The sequence below is a fragment of the Diadema antillarum genome, unplaced genomic scaffold, assembly GCF_040938485.1.
Source record: "Diadema antillarum isolate AM-2024a unplaced genomic scaffold, OU_Dant_1.0 scf00000086, whole genome shotgun sequence".
Taxonomy (NCBI): domain Eukaryota; kingdom Metazoa; phylum Echinodermata; class Echinoidea; order Diadematoida; family Diadematidae; genus Diadema; species Diadema antillarum.
The window spans coordinates 3,348,455-3,370,206 of NW_027270975.1; the positions used below are offsets into that span (position 1 = coordinate 3,348,455).

Here is a 21,752-nt window from a genome sequence, read left to right on the forward strand (position 1 = left end):
TTGGCCTCGCATTTGGCCTTTTGCGCGTTTACACTGAAGCGGGGCTGGGCCAGGCCGCGGCTCGGCCGCGGCCGAGCCTCGCACTGTAAACGGGGTCTTACCGTACAGAGACTGGGTGGATTATCTTGGCTCTAGTCAACGCTATGTCTACTAATGCATTAGAGTCTATATAGGGCCCTAGGTCTAGTCTAGCTAGACCATTCTACATCATCAGTGATCATGTAGTGTCTAGATCTACGTTTAGTATGTACACGGTAGATACATCTTGACTAGATTTCTAGGCTATATCCTAGATCTGTAGTTTCCAGACATTGAGAATCTAGACTAGGACCGGTAGTACAAGTAGGATAGGATCTCACCTGTTAGTTCTTCTTCTTGTCCTACATCTGTATTAACACCTTGGCTTGGAGTTGCTCAGCAAAATGTAACAAGTTCTACTTTCTAAGTCTTTCTATCTACTTATGTGTCAGTGACTATCCTGCCCTCTACAATTCTAGGGTGTCTGAAATGTTTTTGTAGTTTTTGAAATTCCTTGAAAAATAGATAGTGAACCATTTTGAATATGAAAGAGAATTAGATAATTAAGACATGTTTCAAATTTCATGGCAAAATGATGTGTCTGTGTCAAGAAGTTTACCTTTCAGATTACAGCACTATTACAACCTTTTTTGACAAGTATGCACAAAAAAATGTCCAAATCATGTTTGCAAACAACACTAAAAAGTTGCATACGCTTGCAGGTCTCCAGTGATCAGACAATGAGCGTACCGCGGTTAGGAAATACAGTGCACTCCCGTTATAACGAAATGCTCGGGACCAGCCGTTTTCTTTTGTTATAACGAAATTTCGTTATAACCGAACAAATACAGTATATAACAAAAACAAGGTAACCACGCATATATCATATTATGTTTGTTGAATACTCATCATACACTGGAAAGCTATGTGAAATGGGATGGTACCTTTTTAATTTCGTTTGGATATTACATTCAAAAGAGAGCATAAAGTTGTTTTTGTCACACAATAAGTCGTATAGAAAATGATAGTTTAGGATTCCGTTACAGTTCGCTATTCCAAAGAGTCGTTTCTTAGTAAAGTTCGTTACTCTGAAAGACTCTTTGTTCCGAAGTTTTGCCATTCCCAGGAATCCGAGGGTTTGTTTATTATTTTGAAGCTTCGTTCTTTTGACGATTCGTTATTCCGAAAATTCATAGTTTAGATATAAATATATTGTTCGTTTTCTGAAGGCTGGTTGATCGGAAAATGAAATGAGTTTCGTCATTCCGAAGGTTTGTACAGGGGAAACTCGGTATAACGAACACTGCTATAACGAGATATCGGTTATAACGAGGAAATTTTCTCGGTCCCAAATTTCCTTCCACACAAGTCTATGTAAAATGCTACTCTTATAGCGAGATCGGCTATAACGAAATAACTGCTATAACGAGATAAATTTTGTGACTTCCAAACAAAGAAAAACATAGTAAATCAAACCTGCTATAGCGAGGTAAAGCAAAATGCCTTCGGTAAAGCTTTACTTCGCCTGTGCTATCATCTTCCGAGATTGTAAAGCTTGATGCGCCAAAAACTGTCTTGTACACACAATCATTTTCTTCAGTGCACTCCAGCTAGCACTGCATGTTGTACGTGTGAAGTGTGTGTGTGCACGCACACTGATACATGCAGAAAATGTGGTGGGACGGCCATATGTATACATGACATCATCATGACGTTTAGCAGGTGTGAGGCTATCTGATGCTGTGATTGGCCTTCTACTTAGGGAATTCCCCGTCTTCACACACACGCAGTCATAATGTACATACAGAATGTGTCACATACACACACAGCATTGTGCAGACCATATTCAAGCTTTCCACACAACACACACCCATACGATAACCACATACATGTATGTGACCAATCCACAGACGATCTTGATACTATCGCAAGCTATATAAATTTACAAATTCAAACATCTACAATTAATAAGAAACACATTCTTGATATTGGATTTCCTTGGCGAAAAACATCTTCTTACCCATAAAGGTGAGTAATTCCCTCACACACAATATCAAGTTATCAGTATTGATTGAAACATGATGGGTAGTCCCACATGTGCAAATTAATGTCTTTATTTTATGCCTTCTTTTATGCCTATTGATATAACGAGATATCGGCTATAACGAGGAAAATGACTCGGTCCCGACCATCTCGTTATATCGAGTTTCCACTGTAAATGAAAAAATGAGAATGGTTCACTGTTCCGAAGGTTTTTAAATCCGACAATGAAATAAGGTTTGTTATGCCGAAGAAGGTTTGTAAATAAAAAAAAATAATAATGAGAAAGGTTAGTTATTTCGTAGGTTCGGTTATCTTTAAAGACGATTATGAAGTTTTCAATTCCTAAGTTTTGTTAGTGAACACACCTTTTTCACCTTTGGATTAACGAAACTTTTTTCAGTGTTCCGATTAACGAAAGTTTAGAATTCCTATCATTTTCTGACTAATGAACCGTCGTAATAAGAACCATATCTCATTGTCGGTTTAACGAACTTTAGTAATAACGAACTGTGAATAACGCCAAAATGTTCGTAATAACAAATCCTGTTTCATTTCCGAACCAACGGACATTTAGGTGTATAAGAATCTGTGTGTTTTGTAATAAAGTACCTTCGGAACAATAAAATAAACCTTGTTTAATTTCAGATTATTGTATTACAATAATGCAAGTCCCCCTCAGAAACTGTGCAGGACACAAGGAGCGAACATGTACACAGTGATGTGAAGCGTTCGCCCATGCAGAGACGCTATAAATGCTTGTTCCGCTACGTATTTTCGGAAGCAATTTGCATTTCGTTATAACGGAGCACATTTCTTTTATTTTTTCTTTGTCAGTGGTGCTCAGAAAAGATTTCGTTATAATGAAAATTTCGCTATAACCGTGTTCGTTATAAGAGAATTTCGTACCATAGACTTCAATGGCGATAATTTTGGAACCAGAAGTTTTACTTCGTTATAACGAAATTTCGTTATAACTGTGTTCGTTATAACGGGAGTGCACTGTATGCGTAACAAGCGCAGAAGCCACTCCCCCGCTGTGTCGTCACACTGCATGTGATGTGTGCGTGGATATGCTCGCATGGTAACTTGCTACCCTTCCACACAGGCAGTTGTGTACATTTGCAGTCCCACGCACGCTGCATGCCCTCGTTCTATTATGAGTTTGACCACCACAACACCAACATTGCAAGCGTGAGATCGAGAGCATGCATGCTGATACGTAGATATCACTACCTTGTGTTCCTGTTGTATGCTGTAAGATCTGCTGTACGTACACAAAGGACAAGGAAGCAATAAAGCAAGCCGTCCATAATTCGACCACCTGCTACATGCAGAATCCTATGCCTTTGCGCGCCGTCAAATTTTGGCCCGGGAGGTCGAACCTTGGTACAGGTTTTTTTTTTACTGAATGTACTTCAGAGAATATGCTCACACTTCAGTGTGCACATGTTCACGTTTACGTGCTGTTCATATCCTGTATAAATGGCCAAAGTCCCCACGATAAAATGTATCAAGACTCCATCATTGCTTATCCGTAAGTGTGATTGCCCCTTAGCCTTATCAATCACAAATCGGTTATTCCCCAATCAGTTAAGATGTAGCTATTGATATCAGATCCGGGATCTTTATTATGAAACAAAGATGATTGAAATAGAATAGAGTATAATATTGTTGGTAAACAAAGTTGTCTGGAAAGAATAAAAATTTAGGTAATTTTCCTAACTTTGCAAGGCGGTGTGTGATGTAGATTTCACATTGCATGTTGACGTGGCTGCAGCGATATCAAGCCTACAGTAGACTGTAGTAGACGCCTGTGCTTGAATACAGTCTAGTCACATGCATGTGGCTGTATCAAGCCACTTGGGCCATGAATACAACCACATGCATGTGGCTGGATGGTATTAAAGACACACACATGTGGCTGTATACACTGCCCCCCCCCCCCCCAAAAAAAAAAAAAAAAAAGCCAAAAACAACAACAACAACAACAACAAAACAAAAACAAAACAAAAACAAAAACAAAAAAACTGTGTACAGCTACAGTACATGCCTGTGATTGTATCCATCATAGCCCAAGTGGAGCCACACGTGTGTGACTAGATTGTACAAAGTTTATAACAGAGGAGAGGAGGCTGGATTTGGCTAAAGCCACATAGACATGCAATGAACGTCACACATTGTGTACCTGGTACATTGCACCTTTTGAAGCAACGAAAATAACCTAATTTTTCACACCTTCTTGCAGAATGTGCTACCTAACTTTCAAGTTTTTCAAATTCTTTTCAAATTGGTTCAGAACTCTTGCCAGAACATGAATTTTACTAGCCCAAAAATAAAGTCCAAAAATATAAGAAACTGATATAGAAAATCATTTGTAAGTCAAAGGCTGATTAAAACACAATCATTTGAATAAACAGCACACATTGGTCTGCATGCTTAAACACATTGGGGTAAGATACTTGGACTGTTGGTATTGCATTGCATTGGGACTTCTTGACGTAAGTGTGGGAAAGTAGCTGAAGTGACATTTAGTGCAGTGCATCACTAAACAGCCATTATCTTTGGGCTTATGTATAGTTGGCTTAGGTGTAGGTTTGTACAAACCAATGTAGGGGAGAAAAGTGAAAAAAAAAGCTTGCTTCAAAACTTTTTACTTGCCCAATTTGGCCAAGCATCTCCCAAATTAGAATCTTTAAAAGATCTTCCCTCTAAGATAAAAGAATGCTTTGAGTAAATACATGTACATTAGTGAGTGTAACTTTCAGGTTTGTTGGGGTAACGGCAAATTCAGGGGTGACCCCCTTTGGGCCAGTACCACATTTTCACAATGCTTATCTCCTTAAAAATATACATGGTCAGATTTTAACCACAAGGGGAAAAGAATCTGCAGAACAAAAAATGACTGAGTAAATGCTATTAATGAAGGTCCATTGATGAGCATATAACAATCATGTATCAAAAGATTTCTTAGAAAACTTGCCAAAATTTTGAACACAAATTGTAAATTGCAGGTACAATATGATGCCAAAGAGATCAAAATGCAAATTCCTGTGAACAGCCTACAAATGGCAATGTGCTTTCAGGCTGTCTGTCTGTCTGTCTACTTGTACTTACCGTGCCTTTCTTTTTTGTGCCTCTGCCGGAGGTGTTATGTTTTCGGGTGGTCCTTCCGTCCGTCCTTCGGTCCGTAATCAATTTGTGGACAATGTAACTAAAAAAACCGTTTGAGGTATCCTAATGAAACTTGGCATGGGATGTATGGGCAAAGTTGTGCCTATCAACTTTTAGGTGCACATTCTAAAGGTGAAAAGGTCAAGGTCAAATGCTCAAAATTTCACTATTTCCCCCGTATCCACACAGTGCCTGAAGGTACTTTCTTTCAACTTATTGTATACATGTACAGGGGAAACTCGGTATAACGAACACTGCTATAACGAGATATCGGTTATAACGAGGAAATTTTCTCGGTCCCAAATTTCCTTCCACACAAGTCTATGTAAAATGCTACTCTTATAGCGAGATCGGCTGTAACGAAATAACTGCTATAACGAGATAAATTTTGTGACTTCCAAACAAAGAAAAACATAGTAAATCAAACCTGCTATAGCGAGGTAAAGCAAAATGCCTTCAGTAAAGCTTTACTTCGCCTGTGCTATCATCTTCCGAGATTGTAAAGCTTGATGCGCCAAAAACTGTCTTGTACACACATAATCATTTTCTTCAATGCACTCCAGCTAGCACTGCATGTTGTACGTGTGAAGTGTGCACGCACACTGATACATGCAGAAAATGTGGTGGGACGGCCATATGTATACATGACATCATCATGACGTTTAGCAGGTGTGAGGCAATCTGATGCTGTGATTGGCCTTCTACTTAGGGAATTCCCCGTCTTCACACACACGCAGTCATAATGTACATACAGAATGTGTCACATACACACACAGCATTGTGCAGACCATATTCAAGCTTTCCACACAACACACACCCATACGATAACCACATACCAATCCACAGATCTTGATACAATCGCAAGCTATATAAATTTACAAAGTCAAACATCTACAATTAATAAGAAATACATTCTTGATATTGGATTTCCTTGGCAAAAACATCTTCTTACCCATAAAGGTGAGTAATTCCCTTACACACAATATCAAGTTTTCAGTATTGATTGAAATATGATGGGTAGTCCCACATGTGCAAATTAATGTCATTATTTTATGCCTTCTTTTATGCCTACTGATATAACGAGATATCGGCTATAACGAGGAAAATGACTCGGTCCCGACCATCTCGTTATATCGAGTTTCCACTGTACTACCAAATAAAGATTCTCCATATGAAGTTTTGGGTCATGAGGTCAAAGGTCAAGTCTAATGAAGCTTCACGTTTTTCTCCATATCTCGCAAAGGGTTCTTGGTATCTTAATGGAACTTATGCGTGTACTGACTGACAGTGATTACCTAGAGAATTTGGGGGTCATGGGTCAAAGGTCAGAGGTCAAAGGTCAAGATCAACTCCTCAAAATGTCACTTCTTCCCTCATATTTATGCAATGCCTGCAGGATTTTTCTTGAAACTTGATATAATATACATGTATTACCCAATAGAGATTCTCTGGGAAGTTTCTTGCCAAAAGGTCAAAGGTCAAGTGAAAGTGCTAAATTTCACTTCTTCCTCCGTGCATCGAAAGTGACTCAAGGTATCATCGTGAAACTTAGTACATATTTATGCATGTTCTACCTGACAGTGATTCTCTTGGGAACTTTAGGGTCATAAAGTCAAGGGTCAAAGGCCAGGTATAAAATGCTAATATTTTACCATTTGATACTGAAATTACACTTTTTCTCCATACCTTAAAAATTACTCAATGCATAAACTTAAAACAGGGTCAAAGTCAAGTAAAAATCCTCCAATTGCCAAATACCTGCACTCCTAGGCAATTTAGCCATTCATCCAATTAAACCTAATTCAAGGAAAGTGAACATTCAGCACATTTTTGACAAATTTGTCATTTTTGTCGAGCCCACCGGAGGTGAGGGGAGACTAAGGGATCGCCTGCAGCGTCTGTCCATCCTTCCGTCCGTCCGTCCGTCGTCTGTCCGTAACGCTACAAAAACTTCAATAACTCTTTACTCTGGGCTTCAATTGCAATCAAACTTCGAGGGAAGAGGGGTTATACAAAGTTTCACATTTTCCCATATATGAAGGTCACCTCAAGGTCAAAGCTCACAGGCAGGGGTCAATGAACTTTTAGGGCCCAATGTTAAGTTTTTATGGCGCGTTTCTATTGTGGGTCATAACTTTTGATCCATAACTCCATTTGTGACCAAACTTGGATGGTAGATGTCCCTTGGGGAGTGGATAATCACCTGAAGGTCAAAGGTCACAAGCAGGGGTCAACGAACTTTTAGAGCCCAATGTTAAGTTTTTATGGCGTGTTTCTATTATGGGTCATAACTTTTTGATCCATAGGTCCGTTTGTGACTAAACTTAGATGGTAGATGTCCTTTGGGGAGTGGATGATCACCACAAGGTCAAAGCTCACAAGCAGGGGTCAACAAACTTTTAGAGCCCAATGTTAAGTTTTTATGGCGCGTTTCTATTATGGGTCATAACTTTTGATCCATAACTCCATTTGTGACCAAACTTGGATGGTAGATGTCCCTTGGGGAGTGGATGGTCACCACAAGGTCAATGGTCACAAGCATGGGTCAACGAACTTTTAGAGCCCAATGTTAAGTTTTTATGGCGTGTTTCTATTATGGGTCCTTGATTCATAGGTCCGTTTGTGACCAAACTTGGATGGTAGATGTCCCTTGGGGAGGGGATGGTCACCACAAGGTCAAAGGTCACAGGCAGGGGTCAACAAACTTTAAGATCCCAATGTTAAATTTTTATGGCACGTTTCTTTTTTGCCATAAATTTTTACCCTGTTTTATCTCTTTTTATCTGTTATATCTCTTTTTTTATCTGTTCCATTCGCTTACAATTTCTTGTATGCGAATGGGCGAGACACATTATGGCACTTGCCTTGTAATATTTTACCAATTATGTGAAACTGTCATCACACATTGTCAAGACATTGCACTATAGACATTAGGAGAACCATGCATTATGGCGGAGGCATACCAGTTGCCATAGCGACATTTCTAGTTAATACAGCAATAAGTTCAAGGCAACAACACATGAGGTATCAGTACATGTACACTTATGTATCTTTTGAAGATGAAAAGATAAACAAGTTGACTTGGTGCAAAGTTTTGATGATATTTGGTCAAAATCACTGATTTTAATGATAATCCCTTCAAACACAAACAAACAAAATACCAAGTAATGATTTTGAGTCAAACTTAAAATAGGGTACAGTTGTGGGCTGTGATAAGGTGATTTACTTGTCTGATGAGTTTTATTCCCAAAAGCATGAAAAAAAAAATAAGAGGGGTTGTGAGAAGCAAGGGAATCAACATCAGATATGTTCATGAATTTGTAAATTGAAGGATATTTGTGTCTTTTCTCTTTCAGACACCACTTCACAGAGTTGCTGCTTACCTCCTGTTTTCATGTGTTGGATATGCTATGCCGACTGTGAAGGATGACTGATCACATGATTTTGGAAAGAAGGCTCTGACGAGTGTTTACAAGCTATTGTGAATTCTCTCAATATATCTCATCCGTCGAATCATATGTGATTTTATGCACCGAGGCAAGATATCTAATTTGCCAGAATATTCAATGCAACCTTCATCATAAATGCCTAGATCAACCAAATTTGATATGAGGATTTTATAAGCTGTCAATCAAATAATGGGCTATGGAGATATTTTCAACTTGTAGTTACTTTGTCCAGACATATAACATGGAACAATAAATTACGGACAACCCTGAGGCCTTTGTGTTGTTATTCTGTGAATACATATTACATATTGCGTTGAAAATTAAAGCAAGCTACCACATGGCAGACAAATTACAGCATGACTAGAAAGGAATTTGATGCAAAACAAATTAGTACAGGTACATTTCACTTTTAGAAAATTGCATAGAGCATGATGCATTCATAGCATAGCACAACTCCGACAGCATAGATGGACGTCGAGCATTCAACGTGAACTGCCATTGGAAGTCTGCAGAAGACTTAGCCTTTTTTTTCTGTTCAAAGCTTTGCAAGAGAAAAGGAGAAAAGGAACACTGTGTCCATTTTTGTTACAATTGCTGGCTCCACTCCCCAGCTGTTACCATGGCAAGGTAACCCAGTGAGAATGGGGTTGGAAAGGCAGTAGAGTAAGGCAAGGAGAAAAAAAGGCTGGTTGCATGAAGGAGATATCAAGACACGTTCTGTGTAGAAAAGGGAAGGGAGGTATCCACAAGGAGAAGAATAAGGATATTTGGAAGGCAAGAACCAGAAGGAAGAACTCACTCTGCGTGTGATAGACCTACAGTTGTCAGTTCCACCTGCCTACTTTCTGGTGTCTCCAAAGCCATTCTGCTAATTTGCTTTCTCGCCTGGAGGTAAGTTGCACTGCACTTTTTGCTGTTTATTCTTTATCAGCTGTAAGAAATGATACTAACCATGTTGGTTTTACTTGAATGAAGCTGGTTTGCCTTACAAACTACATTAATTACAGATCTATTACCCAATGTGTTGAATATGCTGGTATTTGTATGTGTATGACTGTTAAAATTGAAGTTATGTAAAGGAATTATCCAGAAATAAGTATAAACCTACAGTGGCAATTATTCTGTCTATATGTATCTTAGGACAATTTCTTTCTGCACTGTAATGCAGGGCTGCACACTAACCCATTTTTTCAACTGGTCCGACCTGTCTGACCAATAGGTTCCCAGTTTTCCCACTTTTTACTGGTCCATCCCTGAAAAAGTTACTGGTCCGACAGTGATTTTTGCTGGTCAGGGACCTCGGACCAGTGCCAGTGTGCAGCGTTGTGTAATGTGAATTCGAGCTTATTTATTGGTAAACTGTGTGGTAGAGCGGTCTTTTCATGTCGTACAATTGTAGCTTGTAGAAATGACTTTTCTTCCATCAACAGCATCAATGTGACCATCTGTTTTGCTAGACTGGAGGAAGAAAAGCATCAGATGTAATTGATCATTTTTTGAATGATTTCTTGTCTTTCTTCTCTCCAAAGGAGAAATTCTTGCTGCATAACATAAGAATTAAAGGCATTATGTACCATTTGCAGATGAAACAAAAACCCAGATATACAACTGTAGTGCTTCAAAATAGTTCTAAAATACAGTCAACTTCGGATACGTCAAATTCGTTGGGACTGAAGAAAATGGTTCGACGTACGCGAAATTCGTGGTATGCGTACGTCGAATTTTCTTCGACTTATCTGACGTCTATCGATGTTCAACATGGTATCTGTTATACGTAGTGCCTACCGATTGTTTGCATGCCTGTCAATTGGAATTGAATCGACTTTTATATGAATGAATTGAATTAAAATCGGAATTGAAATCAAAATTTCAGAAAAATTTTTAGAAAAGATTTGGGTGGCCCTATCGCGCCACCAAAAAAAGTCAGATGTTTGCCTTTACTTTTGAAAATGAACAGCGGTAACAATCGGCTCCGTAAGATGCTAAAATAAATGTCAGATGTTTGCTTTTGATTTTGGAAATGAATAACGGTAATATTCGATTCGGTAAGATACTAAAATAAATGTCAGATGTTTGCTCATACTTTTGGAAATGAAAAACGATAAGACTCAGCTTCGTATGGTGCTAAAACTAATGTCAGATATTTGATTTTGCGTTCGGAAATGAATAAGAATAACATTCCGCTCCGGAAGACGCTGAAAGAAATGTCAAATATTTGCTTTGACGTTCGGAAATGAAAAACAATATTCAACTCCGTACGATGGTTAAATAAGTGTCGGATTTTTATGCCTCCGCCAACGAAGTGGCCGGAGGCATTATGTTTTCGGGTCATCCGTCCGTCCGTACGTCCGTCCATACGTCCGTCTCGTTTTGTTTTTGTCGATATCTTAAGAACCGTGTGGTGGTTTTACATCAAACTTGGTATGAGGGTATATCCTGGGGGGATAATACTTTGTTTGGATTTTAGTGTCACGGGGTCAAAGGTCAAAAGGTCACAGGTTATTTTGTGAACAAAAAAAACTTTTGGTACAGTATTTTACATACTATGAGACTTAAACGTTTAACTTGGTGTGAGGGTAGAGTATGACAAGACAAATATTCACTGGTATTTTGGGGTCAAAGGTCAAAGGTCACAAAGGTCCTTATGATATAACAAAAATAAAATATTTTTATAATATTACAGATGTTAGACCCATGAAAGCCACTGATTAACATTGTGTTTGATCGATTTAAAAAATTCTAAAACTGAGCTGCCTGACCAGTCTAATTATGTTCAGATGGATGACACAAGAATGCAAAAATAATGAAAGTAACACATTAACTATGAAGATATCTATGATAATTGCATTTATTCTTGGTCCGAGAATAATTCTAGCACAGTAGTCTATGGAGGTGATTTCAAATTTTTACTTTTTTGAAGTACTAAATCAAGCACCTGTCTGCAGTTCTACAAGATGTACATGTAAGTAATATTGTCGGATTTGAGTGAGATATGCTCAAGCACAGCACTTCTAAGCAAGTTGTATTTGGGTATACGTTGAAGGCATTGTTAATTTACTATTAACTATGATGACTTTAGACCAGTGATACAACTGTATCGGCATGTTTCACAATTCACGTAAAGTTAAGATTTGAGGCCCAAATTTTACATTGTAAGTCTACCCCTGTGTTTGGTATCAAGTTAAAGTGAGGCAGTCATAAATGTTGAAAAAATATGTTGTTGTTGGTACCTCCAATGAACTACTTTCACCAAAAACAAACTTTCAAATCACCAGATAAGCTCGTAAATTTTTGTTGAAAAAGTGTGAATCTACATGGTGAATATGCTAATGAGCAAGTCTTGGCGGAGAGTCCGACGTCACCAAGCACAACTCTTCCCAGCTGTGTTCTGCTCGTTATGCGTACGCTAATTGTTATGGTAATCTTTGGTCTGAACGCCAAACTCAGCTACATGTGTAGACGGAGTACTGTGTACATACATTGTAAGTATGGTAAGAATTCTCGTGCGTGAGTGGTTTGTACGCAAAGTAGTATGCAGCACGGACAGAAGCTAGAAAAGGACCGTGCCTATTTGATGTCAAGTACATGGTATATTTGATTTTTAGAATATGTATAAATGTATGTTTACAATATTAATTTACATGACTTATGTAACTAAGCTTGAAATATTTTGTTTAAAATAATAAAATCACATATTTTCACATTTTATGATAAAATTACAACTGATCATTTGAACACTTAAATTGGTTTTTATAGGCACGGCTGTCAACTTGAGAGTAGGGCGTCAGTGACGTAGCATCTTTTTACAGGCTCTTACATGATCGCTTGCAGGAATTATTTTTCAAAAATCGCGAATGGAGACAGTTTTTAATTTCCACGTGTACTGTACAATAAACTGGTGAAAGGTTATATTTTTTACTATTCTTAATTATCAGCACAGTGAAAATCTCAGGACTGCCTTCCTTTAATGGATTTTTCCCTGGCATTGCTTACATGCAATAAAAAATAGTGGTCCTTTCTGCTGGAGAAAGTTATGAGGTCCTAAGTCCCATCATGGTAGGAGTGTAATGCTGGCTTATTTCCATGACATTGTGACCTTTTAACCCATGCTGTACAGAAGAAACAGCTTACTTTTCTGCTTTTTCTAAATGTATTGAAGACACACTACAATGTGGTGTGCTGTTTGCCAATAAAGGTTAAGCCAGTTTTTAGTTTTGCGCCATCTTCAAATGCTGAGGAAAATAAATGCAGCCAAATTTTAGTATTTTCAGTGAGGTATATATCCTAATTTGACAACTTGAAAGAATCAGTTCCTTTTCTTCAATATCCTTGGTTTTTAGCCACGAATTGTTCGTTGTGGTAATATACAGTGCGTAGTAGAAAAAAAAAACGCAACAAGATTTGATTTCAAATTTGTGAAGAATGTGTTAATTTTACACCAAAGTGAGTAGCAACATCTTAAAACCACATATCTCCTCTTTCCAATGATATCTTACTTATTCATACACGGTCATGGATGGCTGAGTAATCATTCTTTTTGGACAATGGGTCAAATTGGACTTGGGACCAAGTTTAGGTACTGCAAGAATCAATGCACCTTATTAGAAATTAACTAAACAAATGGAATAATGAAATTGATTTTAATGATATTAATGATCGCAATTAATGAAATTGATGAAACTAATGATCGGAACTTACCATTGTCTTCTTTCAGATACTAGTATCTCTTTTTAACATTACATTCCATGCCCCTCAACATGGCCACCATTCCTTTCCACACAGAGCTCTTTTCTCCATCTCACGCACAGCCCTGCGAATCATTGGGGCTTGGTGGCGTAGAGCTTCAAACTCATCAGTGATTCTTTGTCTCAAAGTTGCAATGTCAGGTGGAGGGGTAATGAACACTTTGCTCTTGAGATAACCTTAAAGAAAAAAGTCACAAGTCAGATCGGGAGATCGTGGTGGCCACTCCACATCATGACACAAGGCAATCACCCAATTTCCAAATACCTCAGCCAATCTGTTTCTTACTGCAACTAGTTGATGAGCTGGTGCGCCATCCTGTGCCCACCATAGGCATCTGAACACATCCTTTTGTTGTACAGAAAAATTTTCCATTAATTCAGGAATCACATTTTCATTTAAAATTCGTAAGAATCCATTTCCGTTCATGTTGTTTTCAAATAAGAAGGGCCCTAGGAACAAACCGTTTCCACAAAATCCAGCCCAGACATTCAGCTTTTCTCTACGAAAATCGACGTCATAGTTAAATGCAGAAACTGAAACTTGGTCCCAAGTCCAATTTGACCCATTGTCCAAAAAGAATGATTACTCAGCCATCCATGACCGCGTATGAATGAATAAGGTATCATTGGAAAGAGGAGATATGTGGCTGTAAGATGTTGCTACTCATTTTCGTGTAAAGTTAATACAACCTTCACAAATTCGAAATTAAATCTTGTTGCATTTTTTTTTATACGCACTGTATTGTGTGAAAATTTTAGCAGGTTTGAGCAATAAGAACTTTAATATGTTTTTATATATTACCGGTACACATTGCCGAGGAAGAATAAGACTGATCCATGCCCACTTTCTACTGCATCAAGGTCATATGATGAGTGTTTAAAAGTGTTCTTATTCCAATGCTTTTTTTTTCTTCATTTTTTAAATATATTATCATAAGCAAAAACATAGTATTTTGGTGTAATATGCTATTGTTTTAGAGTCACATCTTGGATATCAACTCAAGTCAACATACATGTCATTATATTCATTACTCCATCTACACTGTATGTTTATACATACACGTACATTCTACATTTGAGAATGGATCCAAACACTTTGCGCACATACAACAACTTGTACTCAAGGTCAAACTGTAAAGATAAATTTTTGATGAAAATTATCATATCTTTCAACATACAAATGTTGTACCAGCCCTAATTTCATAAAACTTCTTAATAATGGCCAGCATATTTCACCTCTTCACTCTTTGGCAAAAGAGAAACAGTATGAAATATATGAAAGTGGTATTACATGACTTCAAAGGAATGCCTACAAGTATGAAATTGAACATCCATTTTGAGTTGTGAAAATGTGACATTAATTCATATTTTGTGATGGTTATGTGCTAGTGGTGAATGAAAGCGGTATTTACAATCAGGAATATCTAAAAGCAATCTCAGGAGAAAAAAAAACATATCTCTTTTTTTTAATGATTTTTTTTTCTAATATCAGTCATTTTGATGTACGCGTAGTTTGACACCCCTAATTAAAGTGCTCATTTACGCGCATTTTAATGTAAATTTAGACCTTTCTTTTTACTTGAAATGAAGTATTTGTACACTCAGGTATAACAAACAGCAAAAAACACATATATTTACCAAGTTTTCTCATTTTTCCTGTTAAACATTTTTGCATACCCTGATTGTGCTATTGACCAAGATAATTTTTGTTTCATACTTTTAGTAGACTTCCACAATGAAAACGTGAAGACAATTGTGTGCCAGTCCGTGTCCAGAAAATAAAGAGATAGGGAAAGGTGATGTCTAGATAATTCAGGTTGGACTCTAGTAGGAGAGTGCAATTAAAAGTTTCCCTGTAGCACTGAGGGCTTCAACCTGTGTGAGGCATACAAGTTTATGCTGACATTTTTGCTGATTTGTTGCTTGCCGTACCATTCGATGGTTACAGTGTACAGTACATGCTTGGTTACTCTAATCTCCTCATGGTGAGAATTTAGCAGTTTTGCTCATCAAGGTGACTTTAAAGGCGCATAGTCCCGGTGGGTGCGGGGGCGCTGTTGATGATACTGCCTATCACCGTTAGCATTGATACGAAGATTGCCGAAGTTGAGCTGTCATCAAGAGTAAAGCGCGTAGGTGTTGCTAGGTAACGTTGCCTTCGTTGTCTTCTCTGCGCATCACGCAGTCTGTAGTAATGCCAGGGTGCGTGCATGTGTGCTTCTTAGTATGACATCACAAAAGAAGTTTGCTAAAGCTGTCAACCCCCTCAGCCAAATCATGAGCCGAACTGTGATCGAACCTCGGACTACAGTGGATCAGACTTCTTTGGACTTGGGGAAATGGGTCAAATTGTAAGCGCTATTAAAAAGAGGAGTCGATAGCGTAGGTCTCTATAGGAATCTTGCGCCGTGCACCTGCGTATGCATTTGACTGAACCGCTGGGACCATGTGCCTTTAATTGTATGCCATATAGTTCACTTTATAGAAAGTGAAGCATACAATGTATACAGTGTAAAAGCATTAATCTCTTTTGAGTATGGTTATACACTATTCTATCTGCTGAAAAAAAATACTATAATGGTACGCTGTATGAAAGATTTTCAATATGCATACGTGTACAATTAAAGGAAACCAAAACCCAAAGAGAAATGTGGATTGAGTGAAAACAGCATGAAAATTACACATTCCATCAACTGACACACTGTATGTTGATGGTATAATACAAATAATGACTGCTATGAGGGGCACAGTTAAAATTATGGGCCCAAGGTGATGTGAAAACCGTAACCATGCCCGAAGCGAAGCTGAGGGCATGGTTATAGTTTTCACATCACCGAGGGCCTACATAGTTTTAACTGTGCCCCGAATATCAAGCAGTCATTATTTGTTTTATATACCGAAAATATAGATTCCGAAATATAGATACCGAAAATATAGATTCTAGTCTCTTTTACAGCACTCGTAATCAATGCTGATCGACAGCGCGGCGGTCGTATCATTGGTGCGTGCGTACATGAGTAATCGTTCTATGTGTACAGTGTACGGGGTTGCGACTATCTCTAAACCAGTCCGCTAGTCTCTTTTACAGCACGCTGATCGAATGCACGGCGGTCATATCATTGGTGCGTACATATGAGCGATCTATGTGTACGGGGTCGCGACTGTCTCCAAACCTATGTATTTACTAACTGTGCCCGGGCCCCAGTCACAGTAACTAAAAAATAGGGCACAGCTATTTTCATGACTCCCCTTTTAACCAATCAGATGAGAGGATTCTCGAAATGAAGTATATAATAGCAGTTGTTCCCCCTGGTTCAGAACACAATCAAATGCTCTTTCATATGCTAGAAAAGTGAATTTTTGTGGAAATCCCTGTATATTTTCTGTATATTGTTGTCCACACATGACATCATAACCTCAAGTACTGTAGTCTCCTCATCCAGTGGTTCCAACACCAAAAATTTAAAAATTCATCACTTTTGCATCGATTATCCAATTTTCCTCAAACTTTCACTGATGTGTTCTACTAATGTTGCTGCTTTCACTCAATCCACATTTCTCTTTGGGTTTTGGTTTCCTTAAACATGTACCCATACTCACTACATATAGGTGTGTTTGGTGTCACACACACACACACACACACACACACACACACACACACATTATGCTTGACCTACATTGTGTACATATTTGTACAAATGTGTAAGTGGTGCAACCACTACGATGTACATGTACAAATGTATAACGAGTACAAAACAAACAAACATTAAGCAGGAAGTCTACATGTTACCACAAGTCAAAAGGTTCATTTATAGGAGACTTGCACAATATACTGTTGACAATTTCAATGTGTAGGAGCTACAATGTACTTTCTAGACACAGATGTTTCACATAGAAGATGACATCCTGCTATTTAGTGCATACCAGAGCATACATGATGCTATTTTGTATAATTGTTGTAAGTTTTGTCATGGTGGACTCATGTTTATCTCTTTGCAAATCCAGGAACAGCATGGTATGCCACTGGCTACCATGGCCAACCCTCCTGAGCATGACTTTGCTCCATCTTGGCTCAAAATCCCTAATGACAATCGGGTGAGTGTCACATTAGATCAGATAATGTACCTGTACATTCTCTCACTGTCACCTATTATTAAACCTGACATCCCGTTGATGCAGTAGGCCTCCTGTAAATTTCCCATGTTTGTATCACTGCATCATGTGCTAACACTGACGTTATAAAGCACTGCTTGTGAAATACAGTATTTGATACAGTGTATTGAATACCTGCATGTACATTTTACAATGTACAGTGTACAAAATGTTTGTTGTTTTCATTTTCCATCCGACAAGATGGCTGGATGCCCATATTCAGCTGCACTACACAAGTAGTTCGTCTTCTGTGTACTGTACATTCTACACAATCAGAGTATTTTGGTGTATGATTCTAATGTAGAGTAAAAGGATTTCATTGTTCCTTGAATATGCACTAGGATTATGGCAATGATGATACAGTACAGTACTGCATTTCTATGCATGTGCAGATACAGGTGTATATTTTCAGTAGTGTGGAATGCTGAATGTGTGTTTAGTTTGAGATTTGTCATTGTCACTGCTTGTGTATCTGATGACTATGTTGTTGCTACACATGCAATCAAATATTTTGATCCTCATCTTTTACTCTGCTTTCTCCAAATTATAGCTCATAGCTAAACAACACTCAGACCAAAGAGCAGGGTCCAATTATCCTTCCTATGCGGAGCATTCAGATAGTGGACGCCAACGCAGTCGACATTTCTCCAATGAGTCATCATACCAGGGCTTCCCAGCACGTCATCCTCCGCAACCCAACATCCATGGATACCGCAGCAGAGAAGGTTTGAATCAAAGTATCTACTCATGACTTTCAATATGTCAAAGGCCATAGACCACATTTTCAAACCTCAGCCTCAAAGGATGCTGGAGACATTATGTATCGGAGGTTTTAGTCTGTTTATCAAGGTCAAAGGTCACTGGTTGGAAATTAAGCTTAATAGAGTTACAGGTAGTCTCTGAGGTCAGTCAGTCAAGATGAATAGATTGCTATTTACAGTAGATGAAAGTTTGAAGTTTGAAGTTTATTAACAACAACATTTAAATTAGTACATGAATACATGAATGGATACACAAGTTCATAAGTGAAGCGAGATAAATACACATATGCGTAAACATTAGAACTAAACTGGTTTTCATTGGAGAGAGCATATTACTTGTAAAAGGTATAAAACAAAAATAAAAGATAGAAAAAAGTAAGAAAGAGAAGAGAATAAGAATGATACATTATATATTACAAGATGTAGTCGTCAAAAGGATCAAAGATAGCACAAGTGCTAGTAAGGACTGATCCCTTGAACTCATTGTCTGTAGCACATCTGTACATGTATATCAATAGTAATCTAAATCAATGTGTACATGTTTTATGTAGAACTAAAGCTGAGAAGTTTCATTCTTCTTACACAGCGTAATTTATATTTCAAACAAATAATCCATAAGCTGTTTTCGAGATGACTTTAAATGTTTAAGCAATGAATAGCACCTGACTCACGATACTCACAAAAATAAAAAAGAAATATTCGGCGTATACAGTATTGCTTTTACCACTGCTGTTTTTGCAGTGAGTACCGCAGCAAGTCATATATATTTTTTTCCATTTTTGCCCTTTTTTTGTGTGTGATGCAGTAAATGCATTTTGGATTTGCTGTTTCTGTGATTTGTAAAGAGAACACATGATGATGAAAGATACGTTGAATCGAGATGCGGTCATTTTCAATTTGTTATTGCAGAAAAGAGGATCAGGCCTGGACCACGTTACCATTCTCTTGAAGATCCCATGCGTCACTCTGAGTTCCCCAGTGCCTATGCCCCACTAAACAATGGTTTTCTACCACCTCCCCATTCCCTTGGTTACTACCCCTCCTCTGATTACCACCATGCCCTGCACATTCATGGAGGCAAGCGTGGCTCCCCCCTTCACCACAATCTCAACCGCCTTGATTCCCACAACTATCATGGGCGTAATGTCTATGGAGGTGAAGGGGGCAGAAGCCGGTACAGTGGAGGTGGAGGGGCCAACAAGCACCGTGGTGGTGGCCTCAATGACAAGGCTGGTCCTGAACCTGGGGAGTCCTGTGCAGTGGAGAATAGTGGGGCAAAGGTTGGAAGTCGCAACAAGAAGGGAGAAGGAGGGAGTGAGGATGGCGAGGGAGATAAAAGTGCCTTATCAAGTCATGACTTTGTAAGTTTGAGTTATGCATGTATTGTAATTGTATCCCCTGTTAGGTGTACCAGAGGATACTTATGATTCAGCAATGTTAACTGCTGCCATTTCATTACGTTTTGTGTTTAGGCAATTCTGGCCATATTTTTTTAATGGATTTTATTCTTATTCAGCATGGAGGTGTATCTTAGCATTTAGATGCCTATTACTGTTGGTGGTAGTGTCCTCGCTTGTTCTGTCTTAATACACAAAAGGTTTGATTTTTTTAAGGTCTGCTTGTCAGCGCCCTTCTAGGCACATTTCTGAATGGATTTTGTTTAGTATGTAGAATAATCTCAGTCAAATCTTAACCCTTATCATTTGTGGTGATGCTTCCCCCAATGTTTCACCTTTTACAGAGTCAAAGGCTCTTGTATGCACTCAACCATGCACATTGCTAGATCAAGTTTTTTCAAAAGCATCATGGTTTATTTAAAAATCTGCCTGCCTGTAACTTTTTGGAAAAGTGCTCTTGCTTGTTCTGTCTTTATACACAAGATGATGGATTATTTCTAATTATCAAGTCATTGTAACATGTGGGTCTTTTCCCCTGTTGTATTTTCTTTGGGAAATGCATGAGCAGAATTTCTATAACTGGATCAAATCATCTTGAAGAAGGCTAAATCCATGTTGACATTTGCATGAATTACAAGTTCTTACAATGTAGTAGTGCTCATCAGTGACAGAATTAACTCTCTCCAAGTGTATTCATGGTAAAAATATATATTTGGGGCAAATTCTTTGTTGTTTACCCCCATTTTTTTTTTCTCTCTCTCTTCTCTTTTAAACACAACAACATATTGAAAATAATTCCTAGTTTTTGTCGAGCCCACCGGAGGTGTGGGGAGACTAAGGGATCGCCTGCGGCATCTGTCCGTCCGTCCGCCGTCTGTCTGTCCGTCCGTCGTCTGTCCATAACGCTACAAAAACTTGAATAACTCTTTACTGAGGATTTCAATTTCAATCAAACTTGGAGGGAAGAGTGGTTATACAAAGTTACACATTTTACCAAACATGAAGGGCACCTCAAGGTCAAAGGTCACAGGCAGAGGTCAATGACATGTAGGGCCTAATGTTAAGTTTTTAGGGCGCGTTTCGTTTATGGCTCGTAACTTTTGATGTATCTGTCTGTTTGTGACCGAACTTAGATGGTAGATGTCCCTTGGGAAGTTGAAGGTTATCACAAGGTCGAAGGTCACAGACAGGGGTCAACAAACTTTTAGGGCCCAATGTTAAGTTTTTAGGGCGCGTTTCAATTGTGGCTCATAACTTTTGATCCCTTTGTCCGTTTGTGACCAAACTTGGATGGTAGATGTCCCTTGGGGAGGTGAAGGTCATCACAAGGTCAAAGGCCACAGAAAGGGTCAACAAACTTTTAGGGCCCAATGTTAAGTTTTTATGGCGCGTTATGATTGTGGCTCATAACTTGATCCCTTTGTCCGTTTGTGACCAAACTTGGACGGTAGATGTCCCTTGGGGAGTTGAAGGTCACCACAAGGTCAAAGGTCATAGGCGGGTCGATGAACTTCTGAGAGTTAGAAAAATATTTATTTCTTGTACCCAAATGGGCGAGACACAATTTGGCACTTGCCTTGTTTGTTTATTGTGGGTTCATTGAAATAGAATAGGTGGTCAATATTTTCCACAATCAATTTTATTGTTGGGAAGAAATTTGAAGCTTTTTAAGGCTTTTTTGTCGAGCCCACCGGAGGTGTGGGGAGACAAAGGGATCGCCTGCGGCGTCTGTCCGTCCGTCGTCCGTCTGTCCGTCGGTTGTCCGTCCGTCCGTCGTCCGTCCGTTGTCTGTTCGTAACGCTACAAAAACTTCAATAACTCTTTACTCTGGGCTTCAATTGCAATCAAACTTCGAGGGAAGAGGGGTCATACAAAGTTTCACATTTTGCCATATATGAAGGTCACCCCAAGGTCAAAGCTGACAGGCAGGGGTCAACAAACTTTTAGAGCCCAATGTTAAGTTTTTATGGCGCGTTTCTATTATGGGTCATAACTTTTGATCCATAACTCCATTTG

At 38.6% G+C, this 21,752-nt stretch overlaps 1 protein-coding gene across 4 annotated transcripts in view; it reads left to right on the forward strand.

Annotated features, from left to right (window-relative positions):
- The window catches only part of LOC139717997 (uncharacterized), a 43,416-nt gene that overhangs the window by 4,232 nt on the left and 17,432 nt on the right, over nt 1–21,752 (forward strand). For 3 of the 4 annotated variants that reach the window (XM_071629484.1, XM_071629485.1, XM_071629486.1), the window contains exons 1-3: nt 16,959–17,521; nt 18,129–18,303; nt 19,249–19,700. In XM_071629484.1, the coding sequence (XP_071485585.1) occupies nt 17,309–17,521; nt 18,129–18,303; nt 19,249–19,700 (840 nt within the window). In that variant the 5' untranslated portion in view covers nt 16,959–17,308. Of the gene's footprint in view, nt 1–8,588; nt 9,573–16,958; nt 17,522–18,128; nt 18,304–19,248; nt 19,701–21,752 lie in introns of those variants that run through there. The other variant, XM_071629487.1, reaches the window with a different exon arrangement.